We start from the raw sequence: 19,258 nt of genomic DNA, 5'->3' as shown, positions 1-19,258 counted from the left end.
ATATATATATAAATCAACATCAGTTATTACTGTGTAATTACACACATGTATATCATATGGTATATGTTCTCTTTGTTCTCTTATGTAATTACATGTGTGTAATAGAGTGATGGTAACCATATTCCTATGAGCTGCTGCTGCTCAGACTTTTCTGGTGGTCTCTGTAATGTGACTGTGTTCACACAGCAGCGTCAGATGTACAGTAATCTGAACAGTAATCCATGTGATCTGATCAGGCCACCACATTACACAACACAGGAGTGACTGGTGTAGTTTTATGCAAATGTTCCTGATGTGATGTCACATGCATATCATTAGTGAGTGCTATATAATCCTGTCAGTCAGTGTATCTGACAGACCACCATCACTGCGTGAGTTTGGCGTGTTGATCTACTGAAAGGTAGGACATTCACTGACCTTCATCTTCTGTTGAGGTGTTTCTGTTTGTGTGTAATTTTATACCGGTGGTCTCCAGCGCTGGTCCTGGAGATCTGCCTTCCTGCAGTGTGTAGTTCCAACCTGCCACACCTGCTCCAGCTAATTACCTTCTTCAGAGGTCTCTGATTGGCTGAATCAGATGTGTTAGTGTAGGTAAGTGAGGGACAGCATGTTGGAGCTAAAGCTCTCTGGGACCACAGCTGGAGACCACTGTACTGCAGGAATGCAGGGTGTGTTATACAGTATTATATTCTTGGTTATTCTTTCTTACATGTTGGATTTGTGTGCATTATAAATGTAGGCAATGAGTGTAGAACAGATAGAATCAATCTGAGCAGAAGCTGGGCAGAAGAACCTAGGTTCTCGGTTCCTCTTGGTTCCAGACTCTTCATGGATTTGTTCATTTTCACCTCAAAGTATTGATTAGCCCCACAGGTTCCAGAGCCCGGTCCTGGTGAACCCCTGTCCTGCATAGTTTAGGGTTCTCCTGCTCTAACACCTCCACTTCAGCTCAAGAGGAGCCCGTTAATGAGTTAATGAGCTGATTGGTTGTGTTAGGACCGGGGTTCTCCAATGTTCACAGAAGATTCACTGAGTAAAAACTTGGAACGTAGCACAAAGACTAAGAGGTTCATAAGAAGGTTCTAAAATGCACTTTTTAATTAAAAAATTCTCTAATTATTTTCTAATTAATTTTGATCTAATTAATTCTAAATTAATTTTGAATTTAAAATCGTTATTTCTGTCATTCAGTCGAATCTGCTTGGATGAAAAACTAAATCAAACCAAATATTCTAAAGATGTTTTAAGCAAACAGTACCAAGAAACGATGGTGGAGGAAACAGCAGGGAGGTGAAAATCTCCTGGAAAATGTCATAAATGTTCAAAATATAGCAGTTTTTGAAAAGTTAAGAGAATTCTTCAGATGTTTAAGAATAATGTTTTTAATTACTGAAGTGCAAAGTTAAGATTTTCTTTCTTAAAACACTTCAGTGAATCCAGACCCTCTTCTACGTATCGTGGGTACACTTTATTTGGATGGTCCCCTATAGATCATCTACAGATACTTAAATTATTAACAAACTTTCTGGTGATTCTAATTATCAACAACATTATGGTAGGATTAGGTTTAGGGCTCTGGTTCAGGGAGGGTTTAGGTTTAGGGTTACCATATCTTCATTCTGTTCAGTGTCCAGATGTCGAACAAAATCAGACTCCAGGAGGTTCTCCTGAATGCTCTGGAGCACCTGAACGCCGATGAGCTGAAGAGGTTCCAGTGGCACCTGATCCAGGGGGTTCTGGATGGATATCCTCTCATTCCAAAGGCCAAACTGGAGGGCGTCTCCGTTCAGGAGACGGTCAACCAGGTGATGCAGTACTACGATGACAAAGATGCAGTGAGGATCGCTGAGATAACTCTCAAACGGATGAATCAGAACCAGCTGGCCCGAATAGTTCAGGAAGCTTTCATTAAAGGTAACGTTCTCCAGTCTCTACATAGAGAGCTACACTCTTCAGCTTGACCTGTAAATCTAACAAACCTCTCTGTCCTCCAGGATTCATTGAGGGACGCGTGGAGCTGAACACAGGAGACGACATTCTCGACTGAAGTCTGAAGAACCTGCTGTTTGTTTTTTAACCACAACATGGTGGAACCAATGAAAGCAATAAAAGCAGCTCAATGAGAGAAACTGTCTGTGTTCATTTCTCATTTAATCTCATCAACCTGCTTTAAACAAGCTGTGTTTTACTTGAGCAGCAAAATGAAAGAACCAGTTCTTCACTGAAAGCCTGCTGTCTCGTCTGTTTTTGATATCACACCATTTATCATAATCATATCATAATCATAATGCTTGTGTTGGTGGGCAGATGTGTATATATGAATTCACCATTACTGAAATGTAAACAGGCAGATCTTCAGCCAGAGTCAATACATTCCTTAGAAAAACACAAGACTCAGATACAAAGAGCACAAAAGTCAAAGAAACGAAGGCTGTAAAACTGGAGAACCCAACAGAACAGTAAAGTGACACTCATTTAGTTTAGAGGGTGTCTAGAGCTTTGGAGTACGAGGTCTTTGGGGCAAAAGGGAAGCTGAGCTAGAACCGAGGGCCAATCTGACCTGCAAAGGGGAACGATCTCAATACATTCTGCTACGGTTTCCAGGTTGAATGACATATTTTGTTGAAATGGTGTGTAACAGTGGTTTACAGGCCCTGAGGTGTGTTTTCTCTGGTTTGGTGGGCGTGTCAGAGGTGTCAGCCAATCAGCAGAGACGCGTATATAAACCCCGCTGTATTAAAAAGGCAATAAAAAAACAGCAGCATCTCAGATCCTGTTTAGAGCATTCTGAGATAAAAGCTAACTGAGCCAATATACACTTTCTATGAATGTCACCTTTGTAAGCATCTATAAACACATTTATAACGTTATAATGTATTCATAAGGCATTATAAACATGGTTATAAATATTTATAAAAAAGAATTACACTGAATTACACTTTATAGCCATGTTTATTATACATTATGAATTGTTAATATAACGCATTATAAATAGTGTTAATAACATGTTATAACGTCAGTGCCAAAGAAGTCAGTCCCAGCTTGGAGAACGTAAAGACAAATACCAAGCTAACAGTGGTGTACTTATAATGTATTATGTTAACAATTCATAATGCATAATAAACATGGCTATAACATATAATGCATTTTTATAAATATTTATAGCTATGTTTATAATGCCTTATGAATGCATTATAACATGTTATGAATATGTTTATAGATGCTTACAAAGGTGACATTCATAGAAAGTGTTACCGTTTTCTCTTATTTTATAAAGTGTTCTTCATGTCATTACAACTACTTATAAGAAATCATACACGCTTGTGTTTATGACATCATGTATGTTTATTTTATTTCGTTTATTTTTGCAAAATAAAAATACACACAAACAGACAAAGATAACATGCAGTGCAGCAAGAGGCAAAAAACCTAACAGGTTTATATGAAATCTTCACCTAAATAACATCAAAGTTTCACAATAATATGAAAAATACAAAATAATATACAACATAATGACATAAAACAAACATCAAATGACTGAAATATTAGCATCGAAACAAAAACATATGAATGTGTGAATTTGCAGATCTTCTGCACCCAAACTGTGTTTGTATAGAGACATTGATACTGGAATGTGATGGCGTCTCCCAGGAAATGGGAGTCGAGGGAGTGGCTTATGGTGAGGAATTCTGGGAAATGTGGTTCTCAGAGGACCTGCCATCTGTGAGAGCATTCCTCTTCTGTTGATTGTTATCAGACAGAATAATGTTTTTCAGAGGAAAAGGGAAATATAACAGCACACGTTAGTCCTGTTTTACTGGAACAGCAGCTCACAGTCTTTACTAGTGTTTTACGACATTCACATAGGAGAAACAACAACAGCAGCAACATGAGGAACCTTCATTCGAGAGCATTTATAAATGTCTCACTGACATCACTGGAAACCTGACAGACAGCGACAGGTAAGTGTTTCACCTTTTCACAGAGTTCACTGTAAAACAGCTGAATCGGTCTGTGTGGCTTTGAAACTGAAAGAAAATGTTCAGCATGGTTGAAGTCAGTATTGCTAAAATTTCATTCTTGAACTGAGAATTTCAAAGTTGACTGAAAAGCCACTTATGTGAAGAATTTCACAGCCAGAGTCTTTTTCTCTCCCTCTGTAGAGACTAAGACGAGGTAATGGACCAGAACGTCCAGCCAGTCCAGCGTAAGCCCACTTAAAGATACATATGAGGTTTAATCAGAGCAGTGATTGGTGTGAGTCATGAACAGATGAGTTCGATTGGAACTGTACTAGTGAAGAACTTCAGCTCAAAGAAAAGCGCAAACTCATGTTTATGTTGTTCATGTTTCATTTTTCCTTTTGCCTGCAGGCAGGGAGGAACATCAAAGCAGCTCCACCAACTGTCCAAATATCAATATTACAGCTCAGAATGGAGGTCAGGTTTCAGCAGTGATGCTGATACAGTCAACCTTTCATGGAGATGTTAATATTACACAGAACTTCAGCTCCACTGGTTTGTATTTTCTTATTAATGGAAACAGTAATACTACATTCTGCTTACTGTGATGAGATGTTAATATTGGGAGCTCATCAAACTGATGTTAAACCTATCTTAAAATTACAGGAAGCCAAATCTCAGTCTCACAGATCTCAGGTGTGTTTTTTTTATTTTACTTGATTAATGATTAATGATATAACACATTATAATCAGTTCAGAAGAACATTGTAAACATTAATGGTTGTTATATTACACACTATAACAAGACATATACTTTGCATCACACCACACCCACTTCTACATCCAGGTAAACATCTGTTGGGTAGAATCACTTTGGCTCCAACAGCTACAGGAGACAAGAGTATTTTGTACTTACAGGAATTTGCCTTATATGAACATTCACGATCCTGGTTCCAAATAAGATAGGACACTGTGAAAACTGTAAATAAACAAAATACAATGATGTGCAGATCTTATCAGATGTTGAAACTGAGAAATCTTATTGTTGCCTGAAAAATATTTGCCCACTTTGGATTTGATGCCAACAACACATTCCAAAAAAGTTGGGACGGGTTCATGTTTTCATCACCTCTTCTTTTAACAGCACTCTGTAAGACTTTGGGAACTGAGGAGACTCTGCTGTAGTTTGCTGTTCTTGTTTGATACAGGATTTCAGCTGCCCAACAGTTTGAGGGCTCATTTGTTGTATTTATCGTTTCATAATGTGCCAAATGTTATCAGTGGTGACAGATCTGGACTGCAGGCAGGACAGTTTAGCACCCAGACTCTTTTAATATGGAGCAATGCTGCTGTAATACATGCAGAATGTAGTCACGGATTTTGAACTATGTGCTGATTACAAGCCGGACGGTCCTTCTTCTCTTTAGCCTGGAGGACAGGACATCCATGATTTCCAAAAAGAATTTAAAGTTTTGATTTGTTGGACCACAGGACACTTTTCCACTTCCCCTCAGTCCATTTTAAATGAGCTGAGGCCCAGAGAAGGTGGCAGCATTTCTGGATTCTGTTTATGTACAGTTTGTGCTTTAGAGTTCTAACTTGCATTTGTGGATGCAGTGATAAACTGTGTTCACAGACAGTGGTTTTCAGAAGTGTTTCTGAGGCCATGCAGTGATTTCCTCCACAATTCTTGAATTGTTGCACTATTTCATCATGCAGTCTTTTACAGAGTGGTGAACCCCTCCTCATATTTACTTCTGAAAGTCTCAGCCTCTCTGTGAAGCTCTTTATACCCAGTCATGCTTTTGCAAATTAATCTAATTAGTTGTGAGATGTTCCACCACAACTTTACCAGAGTTTCTTTGCCCCTGTCCCAACCGGCTCAACATGTTGCTTGCATCAAATTCATATTGGGCATATATTTTTCAAAACACAATAACATTTCTCAGTTATGTGTGGTTATAGTGCATCAGTAGTGTTTACAATGTTCTAATGAACCTGACTTTCATTCAAACTAAATAAATACTGTAAATGAACGATTCTTTCATTGAAAGTAATTTTTGAGTTGAATAAAACTAGTTCAATTGTTTGTTACCACATGAGGTGATTTTTGTGGCTGAACTGATGGGCAATTTTTTTAATGTATTCTTACTGTTTAAAGTTTAATAATAACTACTTAACAGTAATTTTACAAGTTTATATCCAGTATTATATGGTTTTATGTATACCATATAATGCTGTATAAATGCATTTATAATGTATTATAAATACGATATTCGACCAATACATGCTAACTCAATGGGAAGCTTTCAAAATGAGATTCCAGAGAAGTATTTTTTTTACAAATCATTAGTCTTTACCCCGAATATTATCTGCACTGGATATTTATCACACTGTTTGGCTTTTATCAGGCTCTATATTTACTACATTTAACAATGTTGAATGTCTGTTTTCTAATGCAGCTGAATATAGGGAGTTTGTTGTTGACAAGTGTAAGACAGTGGAGGAATACAATTCATCCCCGGGTGAATACATGCTGCTGGATGAACGTTACGTGGACCTGCTGATGATACAGAAACACCGAGAGGTGAAAGAGAGAAAGCAGGAACTCTGCTCCAAAGGACAGAGACTCCAGAAGGTCTTAAACAGCAGGAACAGGGATGAATACCAAAGAACAAGCATTAATCAGCTGTTCAGCCCAGATGATCGTGGACATGTTCAGAAAGCCGTCCTTCTCCAAGCAAACTCTGGAAATGGCAAATCATTCACTGCACAAAAGATCATGTTAGACTGGGCCTCTGGATCTCTGTATGCAGACAAATTTGACTTTATCTTCCACCTGAAGTGTAAAGAGTTGAATGTAACAGAAGACACCAGTTTGGAGGAACTTTTGTCATACAGCATTAAACCAGAGCAGATCACAGAGGTCCTGCACTCACCAGGCAGACTGCTGTTCCTCATAGACGGCTTTGATGAGCTCAAACTGCAGAAGACGACTCACACATCACTGACTGACCCACGTAAAACAGCTCCTCCTAAAGACATTCTCATTGCCCTGCTTCAAGGGAAAATGCTTCCCAAGTGCTTTCTGCTGGTCACCACCAGGTCCACAGCCACGCCTGCGCTGAGTAAGCTGCTCAAAACCCCGTACCGGTTCATTGAGATTTTGGGCTTCTCTGAGAAGGGGGTGGAGGAGTACTTTCAGAGATTTTTTAAGGAAGAAGGGGGCGCTTTCTCCAGGAAAGCCTATGAATGCGTGAAAGCAAACCAAAACCTTTTCACAGCCTGTGTTATCCCAGTCATCTGCTGGATCATCTGCACATACATCAAGGAAAGGTTTCAAGAGGGTGCTGATCTAACAAGCGGGTTGGAGACGACCACCTCTATATATGTTAATTTTGTGTCCACTCTGCTGGAGAATCACTGTCAGGATCTCAGTCACCCTGTCCGTGATCTACTGAAGAGCCTGGGCCAGCTGGCAGAGAGGGGAATGCTACAACACAAGGTCCTGTTTGATGAGACTGTGGAAGCAGATGTCAATGTTCCTCCACTGCCAATGTTCCTGTGCAAAACTCCCTTTAGGAAAATAGTTCATTCCCGCCCAAAATTCATGGTAGGTTTCATACATCTGAGCTTCCAGGAGTTCTTCACTGCCTTATACTATGTCATGCTGGATGAGGATGAGTCCCTGAGGAACATCAGAAATCTGCTTGGCATCACAGATCATGACAAGTGTGATGAAACTTCTGCTCATGGTAGGAATTTAAATTTACAGTGCTCTCCTGTGATCCGGTTTCTTTGTGGTCTCTGTAACGAGACAGTAAGCACTGCGTACATCATGGAGACTGAAACAGAAACATACAATCTGTCTGTATCACCATCAATTCAAACCCTCCTGAAGAAATGGATCCTGCAGGTCATTGCAGACAGCGGTCAAATACGTGACGGAAAAGTAGGTGAAGGCATAGTGTTCATCCTCCACTGTCTCTATGAGCTGCATGAGGAGGACTTTGTGAGGAAAGCTATGGAAGCTTGGGAAGAAATACATCTGGGCATTACATTCCTGAGTACAACAGACTGCTGGGTTCTGTTCTACTGCCTTCAGTGCTGTGAGCAAATCAAGAACTTGAACCTTGGCCGTTGCCTTGGCATAACAGCTGACAAGCTGAGGATGCTTCAACCTGCACTGCGTAGATGTGAAAAGTTGTGGTAAGTACTTACAAAAGTGTGATGCATAGCCAAAAACAGTAATTGTGTAGCCTGAAAATCTTGAAACTGATGTTTACAGATAAACGACATTAATAAAGTCCAGATAAAACTTTGTTCACAGGTAAGGTTCCTAAGGCTACATGACATCTAGGTTCTGTTTTAATAGTGCTTTTAATGCTCTCACCCACTTCAACTCACCAATCAGATGATCACACCTATGTTATTGTAACGTCCAGGCAGTCTGCTGGGACTCCTCCGGCCACTAGGAGGAGCCAGACGGCAGGAAGGGCTGGTTAAGGCTGAGTGGTGACAGCTGTGGATGCCTTATTTAAGGGGTGCCCACATGCTACTCTCCACTGAGTTCTTGCTGCTATATATGTGTGTTACTCTGACTCAGGCGGTAATCGGTAGAATTCTTCTAGTCTTGAATGTCTCCCTCCCCAGCGCAGGTATAAAAAAGAGAAAAGTAAAGCTCTACTTTAGTCTCTGTCTTGGAGATGCCTTTTGTGAAAAAAGAAAGCTTTTATGTTGATTTAGGGATCTCTAAACTCTTCAGTCAGTATAGTCTCTGTTTTCTCTAGTGGGGCGCTGTTTAGCACATCGGTTCGCCAAAGGCAAGGTTCAGAGTTCAAGCCTCACTTTTGGCTAGTTACGTTTGTTGCATTCTCCTTTTCTTCTTAAGGTTATAGTTTTCTCTCTCTAATACTCACTCTTTCATTTGCCTTTTAGTTATCTCCTTTGTCTTGTGCCTTTATTCCTCTGCGCTTGAGGCCATCTATTAGTGTCCACATGGTAGTTCTTCCCATAGCATGTCAATTTAACAGCTAGAAGACTGTGGGTTTGCACCTCACTAAGGGAGAACCACCTGACGCTTAACAGCAGGACTGAGCCATAATAGAATGCGGCAGAACAATTATTATTATTGTCATTATTATTACAATTATTATTATTATAATTCTTTCTCACTGTGATCCTATCATAGGGACAAAGGCCAGAAAGAAGGCGTCAAGCTTTTGTCAATTCAGGGGCTGCCAGTAATTTTATTGATGTCTCCCTGGCTTAGACCATGAATCTACTTCTAATTATCTTGGAGAAACCAGTCTCTGTCTATGCTATCGACATTCGTCCTTTGGGATCAGGGCAGGTCATCCAGCAGACAAGGCATGTCATCCTTCAGATATGTCAGCATACTGAGCTGACATCATTTCTACTCAAGTGCTGGCTGCAACGTCAAAATCCATGCATGGACTGGCTGACCCAGTCAGTGGCAGTTTGGGGCCTTTGATGTAAGATGTCATGCATTGAGCTTCTTGTACCAACCCCAAATCCAATTAAGACCTCCTTAGTATGTCCCAATCTATCTAAAGTCCTCTGATTATCTTGACCTGTCAGAGGTTTTTAGTAAGAGTAAGGCACAAATCCTACCTCGTTACAGGTTAAAGTGCAATCAAGCTCCTCCCTGCCACCTCACCCCCCCCAGGGAAGGCTATTCTCTTTTCTGGTCCTGAGAAATGGGCTATGGAGGAGTATATCAAGAAGGTACTAGCTCTTGGTTTATTCGCCTGTCGACCTCCCTGGCTGAAGCCGATTTCTTCTTTGTAGGGAAGAAGGATGGCAGCCTTAGACCCAGCATAGACTACAGGGGGCTTAATGAGATCACAGTCAACGATCACCACCCAACGACCTCAGCCATTTCAAGGCATCCATCTTCACTAAGTTGGACCTGTGCAGTTCCTATAATCTTATTCAAGTACGGCATGGAGACGAATGGGTGTTTATCACACCCTCTGGTCATTACGAGTACCTCATAATGCTATTTGGGTTGATGAATGCCCCGGCTGTCTTCAACCATTTCATAAATAAGGTCCTCCATTAGATGCTTGACCACTGTGTTCATCTACTTAGATGACATCTTTATCTATAATCATTCTGTAGACAACCATGTAGTTTACATTCGGCGGGTACTACAGCTTTTACTAGAAAACCATCTCTACATTAAGCTGGAGAAGTCCATCTTCTATGCACAGTCAGTCAGTTTTCTCAGGTTTGTGGTATCCAGAAATCAGCTGAGCATGGACCTGGCGAAAATTCAGGCCAGGACTGAATGGCCTTACCCCATGTTCATTTGCTTAATTCAAAGCTTTCTGGGCTTTGCCAGTTTCTTCTGTAGATTCATATGGAATTTCAGCATGGTAGCCTCCCCACTAACCAACCTGACAAAAAGGGCACTCATTAAAGAGCAGATTATTGAAGGGGAACATGCTCACCTTTGGTTAGGTTAGCTTCAGTGAGCTAATCAGCTAGCCATGCAAACAGTAAATTTTGTTGAAGGTTAAACATAACATACATGAAACCTCAGTTCAGGTTTGAGGCAAGTATATGGTGATTGAGCACCATGCTAATTAGTATTAGCCTTTTAACTCAAGTAAACTTCAATTATTTCTGGTGTAAAGGAAAAATATTGTTCAGATTGATCACATATAAACACACTACAAAAAAACAAGACACTGGTAATGAAAATGGTGAGCAGGTGGAGCCAGGATGGAATGTTCCACAACACAACCAGCAAGAAGGGGAGTCCATGGTAATTTTCTGAGTGTAGAGTATCCCATGTTAACCGTACCAGCCTGTGTCCTGAACATTGCTATGAATGAACACTGATGCTGTAACCCAGTGTTGAGGAATTCTGGTCTTGGAAACTTTGGTCTCCCACAGTTTAGAGATTTTTCTGCTCAAACACACCTGATTCAACTCTGAAAATCTGATTGAACATTGATTAAATACAGAAATACACAGAAAGTCATGGTCTGAAGAAATAAAGTTAACGCTGTTGACTAAAATAAAGTACCATAAACACATTAGACTGGTTCATGTGATGATTGTTGGGGTTTTCCTCTTGCAGTTTGTGTCTGGAGGAACTCACAGATGCTGATGCCAATGATCTGGTCTTGGCTCTGGGAGAAGGAAACAGCCTGAGATACTTCCGGTAATATTTTTGTGGATCTGAAAATGAAATTGATCTGTTTCACAATAATGTATTTGGAATTTGTTAATTATTATTATTATTTACTATTATAGTTACTACTGTGTATTTTTCCTCCACAGCCAGCATAAAGGCGCCCTTTCAGAACAGAGTGTGCAGTCAGTCCTCATCACACTCAGCAAACAGAAAACCGTGGGTGTAGTTGGGTTCCCAGTCAAGAGCATATCCACTGAGACTGCTGTCCTGCTCATAAACATCACCCAGAACACAGAGGTTACGAACTTAAAGTGAGAATTTTACTGACTCCTGCTCGCTCACAGGCACCACACAGAATACATTAACATGAAAGATACAGCTACTCCAGAGGTTCACTTTAAGTAACGTCAAGAGATTCTGCATAAACATTGCGGGTAGCAGCACACTGCTTTTCTAGTAAAAAATAAATAGATAAATAAGGATTTGTATGTGTTATATTTTTGCCTTGCCTCTCACTGGTAGCATTAGGGTGGATGAAGCCAGTGATGACAATGTCTGCTCATATCTCGGCGTGTCAAACAGTGCTGGAGAATTCAGGTAAAACACTCTACAGATCACAGACCTGAATGCCATATGCTGTGAAATACCACATTTTAAGAAAACTTACTTCCTAAAATGTGTTTCAGGGTGTGGATCAGTACCTACAGTACACAAATTGAACCCTCGCTCTCAAAAGTCCGCTTTACCTGTCCACACGCTGTGATCTCCAGCATCAACTGGAGAGGCTTCCTACAGACCTTTCACAGAATAAACAGCTCCACAGGAATGTACGTCTTTATCTTCTCTAAAATAGGACTGGGTGGAAATAATCCCTCCTAATGCTGACAGAACTAACAGCACTGACTGTTTCTCCAGATATGAAGGCTTAGAGGAGGATCTGTCTTCTCTGCTGGGTGTCCTGAAGTCTGTGAGTGGTCTGAAGGAGGTGGAGCTGGGCTTCTTCAGTCTGACTGAGAGATGGGCTTCCTGGGTCCTCTCCATCATCCAGGTCTGCACAACTATACACAAACTCAAGTAAGAACAACGGTTCAGCACAGTCCAAGGCCTTTATGCAGCTTTGTGTGATTTAATCATGCAGTCCAGGCCAATATTGGCAGGACTACTGGACATAGATTTGGACATTAAAACAATTAGTTTAGTGCACTGACTTTCATGTGGAGTCATTGTTACATTTTGTGGCATGTTTTTTTGCAAAAATACATGTAATGAAAGCTTTATAACACCAAACAAGCACAAGAGATGAAAGAGTTGCAGACATATTTTTCAGAAATAGATGTCATGCAGAATTTAAACAGAAAAAAAGGATCACTGATATATTTTTTTTTAAATCTTGATTTCATATGTACTATAAAGCAAGTTTAATATCTGATAACCTGCAAAGAATTGTAAAAAAATATGACCTGGAATTTGCAAAAATGCAAAAAATGTGACCCCGTACTTGCTCCATGAGCAGGTCATAATCTGTAATCCCAAAAATAATCTGCACTACAATGTTTACTGTGTTAACATTGACTGTACTAACACTGTGTAGATGTTAACTTTGTTAACATTGACTGTGTTTATGTCGATGTTGACTGTGTTAATGATGACTGTGTTGATGTTGTGTTAATGAAGTTGACTTTTAATGATGTTGACTGTTTTTATGTTGGCTGTTAATGATGACTTAATGTTGATGTTGATTGTTAATGTTGACTGTATTAATGTTGACTGTGTTGATGTTGACTGTTGATGTTGACTGTGTTAATGGAGATGTTGAGTGTGTTGATGTTGCCTGTGTTGATGTTGATGTTGACTGTTGATGTTGAGTGTGTTGATGTTGCCTGTGTTGATGTTGATGTTGACTGTGGTCATGTTGACTGTGTCTGTGTTGACTGTGGTCATGTTGACTATGTTGATGTTAATCTTAACTGTGGTCATGTTGACTGTGTTGATAATAATATTGACTGATGTTGAAGTTGACTGTGCTAATGGTGACTGTTAATGTTGACTGTGTTAATGGTGATGTTGGCTGTGTAATGTTGACTGTGTTAATGTTGACTGTTTTAATGTTGATGTTGATTGTGTGAATATTGACTGTGTTGATGTTGACTGTGTCAATGTTGACTGTGCTGATGTTGACTATGTTGATGTTAATGTTAACTGTGGTCATGTTGACTGTGTTGATAATAATATTGACTGATGTTGATGTTGACTGTGCTAATGGGGACTGTTAATGTTGACTGTGTTAATGGTGATGTTGGCTGTGTAATGTTGACTGTGTTAATGTTGACTGTGCTGATGTTGGCTGTGCTGATGTTGACTATGTTGATGTTAGTGTTAACTGTGGTCATGTTGACTGTGTTGATGTTGACTGTGCTGATGTTGGCTGTGCTGATGTTGACTATGTTGATGTTAGTGTTAACTGTGGTCATGTTGACTGTGTTGATGTTGACTGTGTTAATGTTGACTGTGCTGATGTTGGCTGTGCTGATGTTGACTATGTTAATGTTAATGTTAACTGTGGTCATGTTGACTGTGTTGATGTTAACTGTGTTAATGTTGACTGTGCTGATGTTGACTATGTTGATGTTAATGTTAACTGTGGTCATGTTGACTGTGTTGATAATGATATTGACTGTTTTAATGTTGATGTTGACTGTGCTAATGCTGACTGTTTTGATGTTGACTGTGTTAATGGTGATATTGACTGTCATGTTGACTATATTAATGTTGGCTGTGTTCTTGTTGACTGTGTTGACATTGAGTGTTAACATCTCTTCTCTAATTCTGTTCTCTGATTGGCAGAGCTTCAATAAGTAAGGAACACAGCAATGACGAATGTGTCTGCTCATCTCTCTGCATGTCAAAAGATGATGGAGATTTCACGTAAGGAGCTTCTTATGAATTTTACTGTCTGTATTCCAATGTTCAGACAGCTAGTCAAACTGTACTTTTCCCATTTTTTAAATTTAACTAGAGCTTTAAATGACATTAACTGCACTGAGAAATTGGCACACATGTGTCTGTATTTCACCCTTTAACATAACTAAAGGACTATTTTAACTCCAGAATAACTACTGATTTTTTCTTCTCATGATCAACTTCAAACATTACATTTTTGCTTATTGATTCCAAAAATCCCAAATGTTTGATTATGAAATTCTGAAAATGTAAGTAATTCATGTTAGAGTAATTTCATACGCTAAAGTAAACAATCAAGTATATTACACTACCATCCACATTGGAACTGCTCCCTTTATGTTTGTATGATATGGTCGTCCCCTGTTACACTGTACATGTAACTGATGTTCTGTTTGGATTTTCAGGCTGACTGTTTATGGAATCAGCCGTCCACAAACTGATCCCTCAATCTCTAAAATCCGCCTCACCTATCCACACTCTGACACGTCCAGGACCAACTGGAGAGGCTTCTTACAAACACTGCACAAAATAAACAGCTCCGCAGAAGCGTAAGACCTCACGGATTAACAATGTTAACGTCAGGCTGAAAGGGCTGTGATGCTGACTGACAGGGATATGATGCAAAACAAGTTCATGAAATTTCTCAAACGCTATCAATTAAAGTTATCATGGCTTCTCTGTAGCTAAATATGTGAGAATTAATTGGATTGTTAAATTAATTGACAATTCACCCAGATCACACCGCTCATACACCTGTTACACCGCCTGTATTCAGCACCTGGTTATGGTAAATATCACACTGCCTGTTTTGGAGTCCAGTACCATTTCAGTGGGCAAAAACCTGATAAGTTATTAGCTAGCTAGGTAATTAACTAATGACCATGACTTTCAGAGTATATTAGTAGCAGTATATGCTCTATACAATAAAAACATGTATGTGTGTACTTTTTAGTTCATTTTAATTCACTATTATCTACATATAACATAGTCACTACTGTATTTAAACTCTGTAAGTATTGTAGTAAAACTCTTATTTCATTGTTAAGTTTTGGGTGGAAACAAGTGTCTGATGAAAGCTTCAGATAAAACACATGGAATGAATGTTACAAGCATCAAATGTCCATATTTAATCTAGAACAGCCAAAAACATTGTTCACCTGCATTAGCTTAGCACTTACATACTACTAGAATCACGTAGGGATGCTAGCAAAATTAGCGTTAAAGTACTTAAGACATTTATGGTTTAAACTGAATGCTTAGTTACTGAGATTAAGACACAAAACAGTTTAATTAACACCTTCTACCTTTATATATATATAGTACACCTCTGTTTAATCAGATTAGAGACTGAGGTACTGCTGCAGTCTGATCTCTCTCTGTTTCTCCAGATATGAAGGCTTAGAGGAGGATCTGTCTTCTCTGCTGGGTGTCCTGGAGTCTATGAGTGGTCTGAAGGAGGTGGAGCTGGGCTTCTTCAGTCTGACTGAGACATGGGCTTCCTGGGTCCTCTCCATCATCCAGGCCTGCCCCACTCTACACGAACTGAGGTGAGATACTCATCTGCCTCTGTCTTCTCTTCAGTGCTCTGTGACCCAGTGTCTCAGTTACAGGGGGAAACAGAAGTGGACCGAATCTGACTAACGTTAACCCTGTTCTGATGTCAGATATTGGCCCTATTAAAAAAAGGTAAATGACCAAGCAACACAGTCAGAATCTGGGTCACCTGTAGTCTGAACGCAGCCTAAGAATATAACAACTACAAACCTACAAAACATCTCTGGGGCACCATGACTGTGCTCTTCAGAACAGCTTGAGCTTGTCTGCAGTCTAGTGGTGACCCCACCAGACATCTGTGTTATAGTTCAGTGCCATTAGCATGGTCAGTTTACAGGTAGTTAAAGGGACCCAGCAGGCTGTAGCACGAATGTTACTGCAGTGGAGTTCTGACGCTGCAAGTGTCTAAAGCCAGTTCCATTACTCTGAATAAACCTCCGTGAGGCTGCCACTGCCATCCTAACACCTCATCTGGTCTTTGTCCTCAGTGTGGACACTGATATGTGGAATGGTTTGATTCTGGAGGAGGGGGTCCGATTACTGGAGAAGTCTCAGAAACGTCCAGACTGCACTCTGACTGTTTCAGGGTCTGTATTTGTTTCAGTCTCCATCTGTTTTCCTCATGTGTTGGTGGTTTTTTAAGGGTGTAGGATGGTAATGTGTTTTTCTGTCAAGGATGAGATGCCACAAGCCCAGTGACCAATGCACAGTGGACCCAGAGAAAAAGTTCTGCCCCCCACTAATGATGGACCTCAGCTGCAACCAGAACGTGAAGCTTCAGTTTTGAGCCTGCAAACAGAACCAGCAGGGCTGGGATAAAGGAACTGAGTAACCAACCAAACACTCAAATTAACCAAACAGTCAAATTAACCAAACACTCAAATTAACCAAACAGTCAAATTAACCAAACAGTCAAATTAACCAAACAGTGAATACTTTCTGATTTCATGTTCAGTGAGAGGATCTGCAGCTCACCAACCAGGTTTACTGTGCTTAATGAACTTAAATTCATGCACTTAGTCAGGTTGTTTGTTGCCTGAATGTGAAATTGTGAAGCTCATCTCAAATCAGTTGCAGTTGTAAATACCATTCACAGTATCTCTACTGAAAATACTTCTAAATTGAGTATATATGTATATATAAACTGCAAACCCATTTGAATGCTTTTTGTTTTTATGAATATGCAACTCTATTTTCTGATTTTTATCAGTACCAGAGGAAACACACTTTGGTTTATTAATCTAAATGCTAGTCAGTATCCTTCCAGTATCCTTGGCATTAAAAACTAAGCAAAATCAACGGTTTGTGTTTGGTCGTTTTTTTTCATTCAACCATTAATATGGAACATCTTGCCTTGTAGTACATCCAAATATCCAGTATGATATTCAACAGAATATCCAAAAAAGAAAATATATGATAGAGTACAGTAGTGGTCCACTTGTGTTTTGCCATTCAGGGAAAGAGACTCTCTTGCTGTTGTTCTGCCAGCAGGTGTTACATGTATTAAGGTTAATTAGATATTTATTAAAATGTTATATAGGTTGTTTTCATTGTGATGCTGCTAATCACTGTATAGCACTCTGTGACAATCTGTGTTGTGTATTAGTGACGTTGGCTGGAATTTTAGGGCAATTTTACAACATAGGTCAATCCAACACTGAGACGCAGTACTGCCTGCAACTTTATGTAGTCTAAGCAGGTCTCAGTCAAGGTGAATGGAAACGTCAGTGCAGTAAAGCGATCAGTTTGGTTTAAAACAAAAAGACAAAACATCAGGATTCAAGTTCATCTTACACAAAAATCATGTTACAGCATAGGAATCTACCCTGCAGAGGAGCAGAGTGGCTGTGTGTTTTCATTCCAATCAAGCTTCTGGATTCAGTTGGTCTCAGCCTTCAAACAGCTGATTAGTTACATGAGGAGCTCCTGCCTGATTGGAAAGGAAACCTGCAGACCCTCCGGCCCTCTGTGGATAACCGTGCAGCAAAATGACCATTAAAAAGACTAACCATTCAAAAAAACATCAACACAAACACTAGGAAATATGGTTTGATCTCACTTTCAGGTCTTTTCTTTTCATTCCCTCATCTATTTCTTATGTGCTGCTCTAGGTTTGGGTTGTTTAAGCCTGAAGTGGGATTATTTCACAGTGACTGTGATACCTGAGTGTGGTTGAGTCTCTGTGTATGCATGGCTGCTTACTGAGTGCTAGGTAGCTATCTTAGAGCCTTTATATGAGGTTTATTGTTCTAGATAAAGAGACTGAGTTCACAGTTCTCATCCTCAGCCAGCGTCTCCCTCTCTGGTTGAAACAAGGACGGTTTTCCAGGTTAACTCAGCGCTACGCTGTGATGTGCACACATGTTTTGGGTACCTTGTTTGATTTGGTATGTATAACAGGAGGTTTCAGGTATTTGATTTCAAATCTTCTGCATGTATCCAACACTCACTTGCCTTTTGACCCTCACTGGACTCCCATTCTCCTAAATCAGGAAGTAGGAAATGGAGGGAATAAGGCCTTAAAAACACTCCCTGTGTGGACACTGTGGTGTGTTTGGTTGAGGGAGATGATTCTCTGGCAGCTGCTTGATGGAAGATGTTCTCCACTGGGAACTCTTCCCTGTCTGAACATGGAGCTATAAACCCAAGGAACCCATTTTTTTCCTAAGGTCCTAAGGCCAAAGGGGTTCTATATAGTACCGAAAAAGGGTTATTATAGTGGAACCCTTTTGGTGCTATATAGAACCCTTTTCAAAAAGCTTCTATATAGAACCATCTACAGTGTATTTTACCATGCAAAGAACCCTTTTATCATGCCAAAGGTTCTTTGAGTGTTCACGGTTCCATATAGAACCATTTTCTTCACTAAAGAACCCTTGAAGAACCATGTTTTTTTAAGAGTGTATGGTGGAGTACCCCACCCACCCTCGGTTGGTCACTCCTGGGTTATGCTTGACGTTCCTGACCATACATTTGACTGTTTTTTTCCACATTCTACTGCGGTCATTGGGTCATTCCACTTTATTCTCTAAGGAGCATTGAGGACTGACTTGATTTGATTGCTGGACACTTCTAGTGATGTGGACTATTGTTTGTTTTTGGTTGACTTTTGGTGGGAAAAGAATTACATAGTATATCATTGTGGGCAGTTTGCTGGGTAAAGGCAGTGGATGCATAAGGATGGAGCAAACATGTGGACCATCTGGGGGGCCGTGAGGACCACTTTGAAGACCTCTGCGTTAAGCGCTTCATCAGTAAATTGTAAACCTGAAATTTGATGCTTATTGTTGATTTTGTTGTTGTATTTTGATTCCCTGAACTCTTTTCAGCTTTAACCAGGCCTTGTAAACGTTCTAAGGTAACAGATACAGAACATCACACTGTGTCCTAACAGGAAACGTTCAATACAGCACTGCATCACATCACAAAGCCTTTGGGACGTCTACACTAGAAAACACATCAAGAACACACCGTAAAGAACAAACGTAAACAAACCACAGATCTATCAGGAAACGGCTGGAGATCTCAGCTATAATGGGTGAGTGTTCTAGCTACGCTGTGTATCGTCAGAGTATGAACACACAGGGTGGTACAGATCCTCCTGTTCTCCACA

The 19,258-nt window shown here is 40.0% G+C and overlaps 1 protein-coding gene across 2 annotated transcripts; it reads left to right on the top strand.

Annotated features, from left to right (window-relative positions):
- Positions 1 to 3,853: 3,853 nt before the first annotated feature.
- LOC118827288 (NACHT, LRR and PYD domains-containing protein 1 homolog) lies at positions 3,854 to 16,593 on the top strand. 2 transcript variants are annotated; one of them, XM_036598583.1, is made up of 15 exons: positions 3,854 to 3,962; positions 4,164 to 4,207; positions 4,374 to 4,517; positions 4,629 to 4,658; positions 6,425 to 8,171; positions 11,074 to 11,157; positions 11,277 to 11,441; positions 11,653 to 11,727; positions 11,817 to 11,957; positions 12,046 to 12,204; positions 13,975 to 14,055; positions 14,496 to 14,639; positions 15,480 to 15,638; positions 16,134 to 16,232; positions 16,321 to 16,593. In XM_036598583.1, the coding sequence occupies exons 2-15, from the start codon at positions 4,180 to 4,182 to the stop codon at positions 16,430 to 16,432; spliced, it is 3,168 nt and encodes a 1,055-aa protein (XP_036454476.1). In that variant the 5' UTR covers positions 3,854 to 3,962; positions 4,164 to 4,179; the 3' UTR covers positions 16,433 to 16,593. The 2 variants fall into 2 exon arrangements, 1 of the variants encoding a protein (XP_036454476.1); XR_005008859.1 differs by lacking the exons at positions 15,480 to 15,638; positions 16,134 to 16,232; positions 16,321 to 16,593 and having other exon boundaries at positions 12,046 to 12,178; positions 14,496 to 14,531.
- The last annotated feature ends 2,665 nt before the right edge of the window (positions 16,594 to 19,258 follow it).

The sequence above is a fragment of the Colossoma macropomum genome, unplaced genomic scaffold (genome assembly GCF_904425465.1).
Source record: "Colossoma macropomum unplaced genomic scaffold, Colossoma_macropomum, whole genome shotgun sequence".
Classification (NCBI taxonomy): domain Eukaryota; kingdom Metazoa; phylum Chordata; class Actinopteri; order Characiformes; family Serrasalmidae; genus Colossoma; species Colossoma macropomum.
The sequence above is the reverse complement of the archived record's forward strand: the minus strand, read 5'-3'. Positions and strand labels throughout refer to the sequence as shown.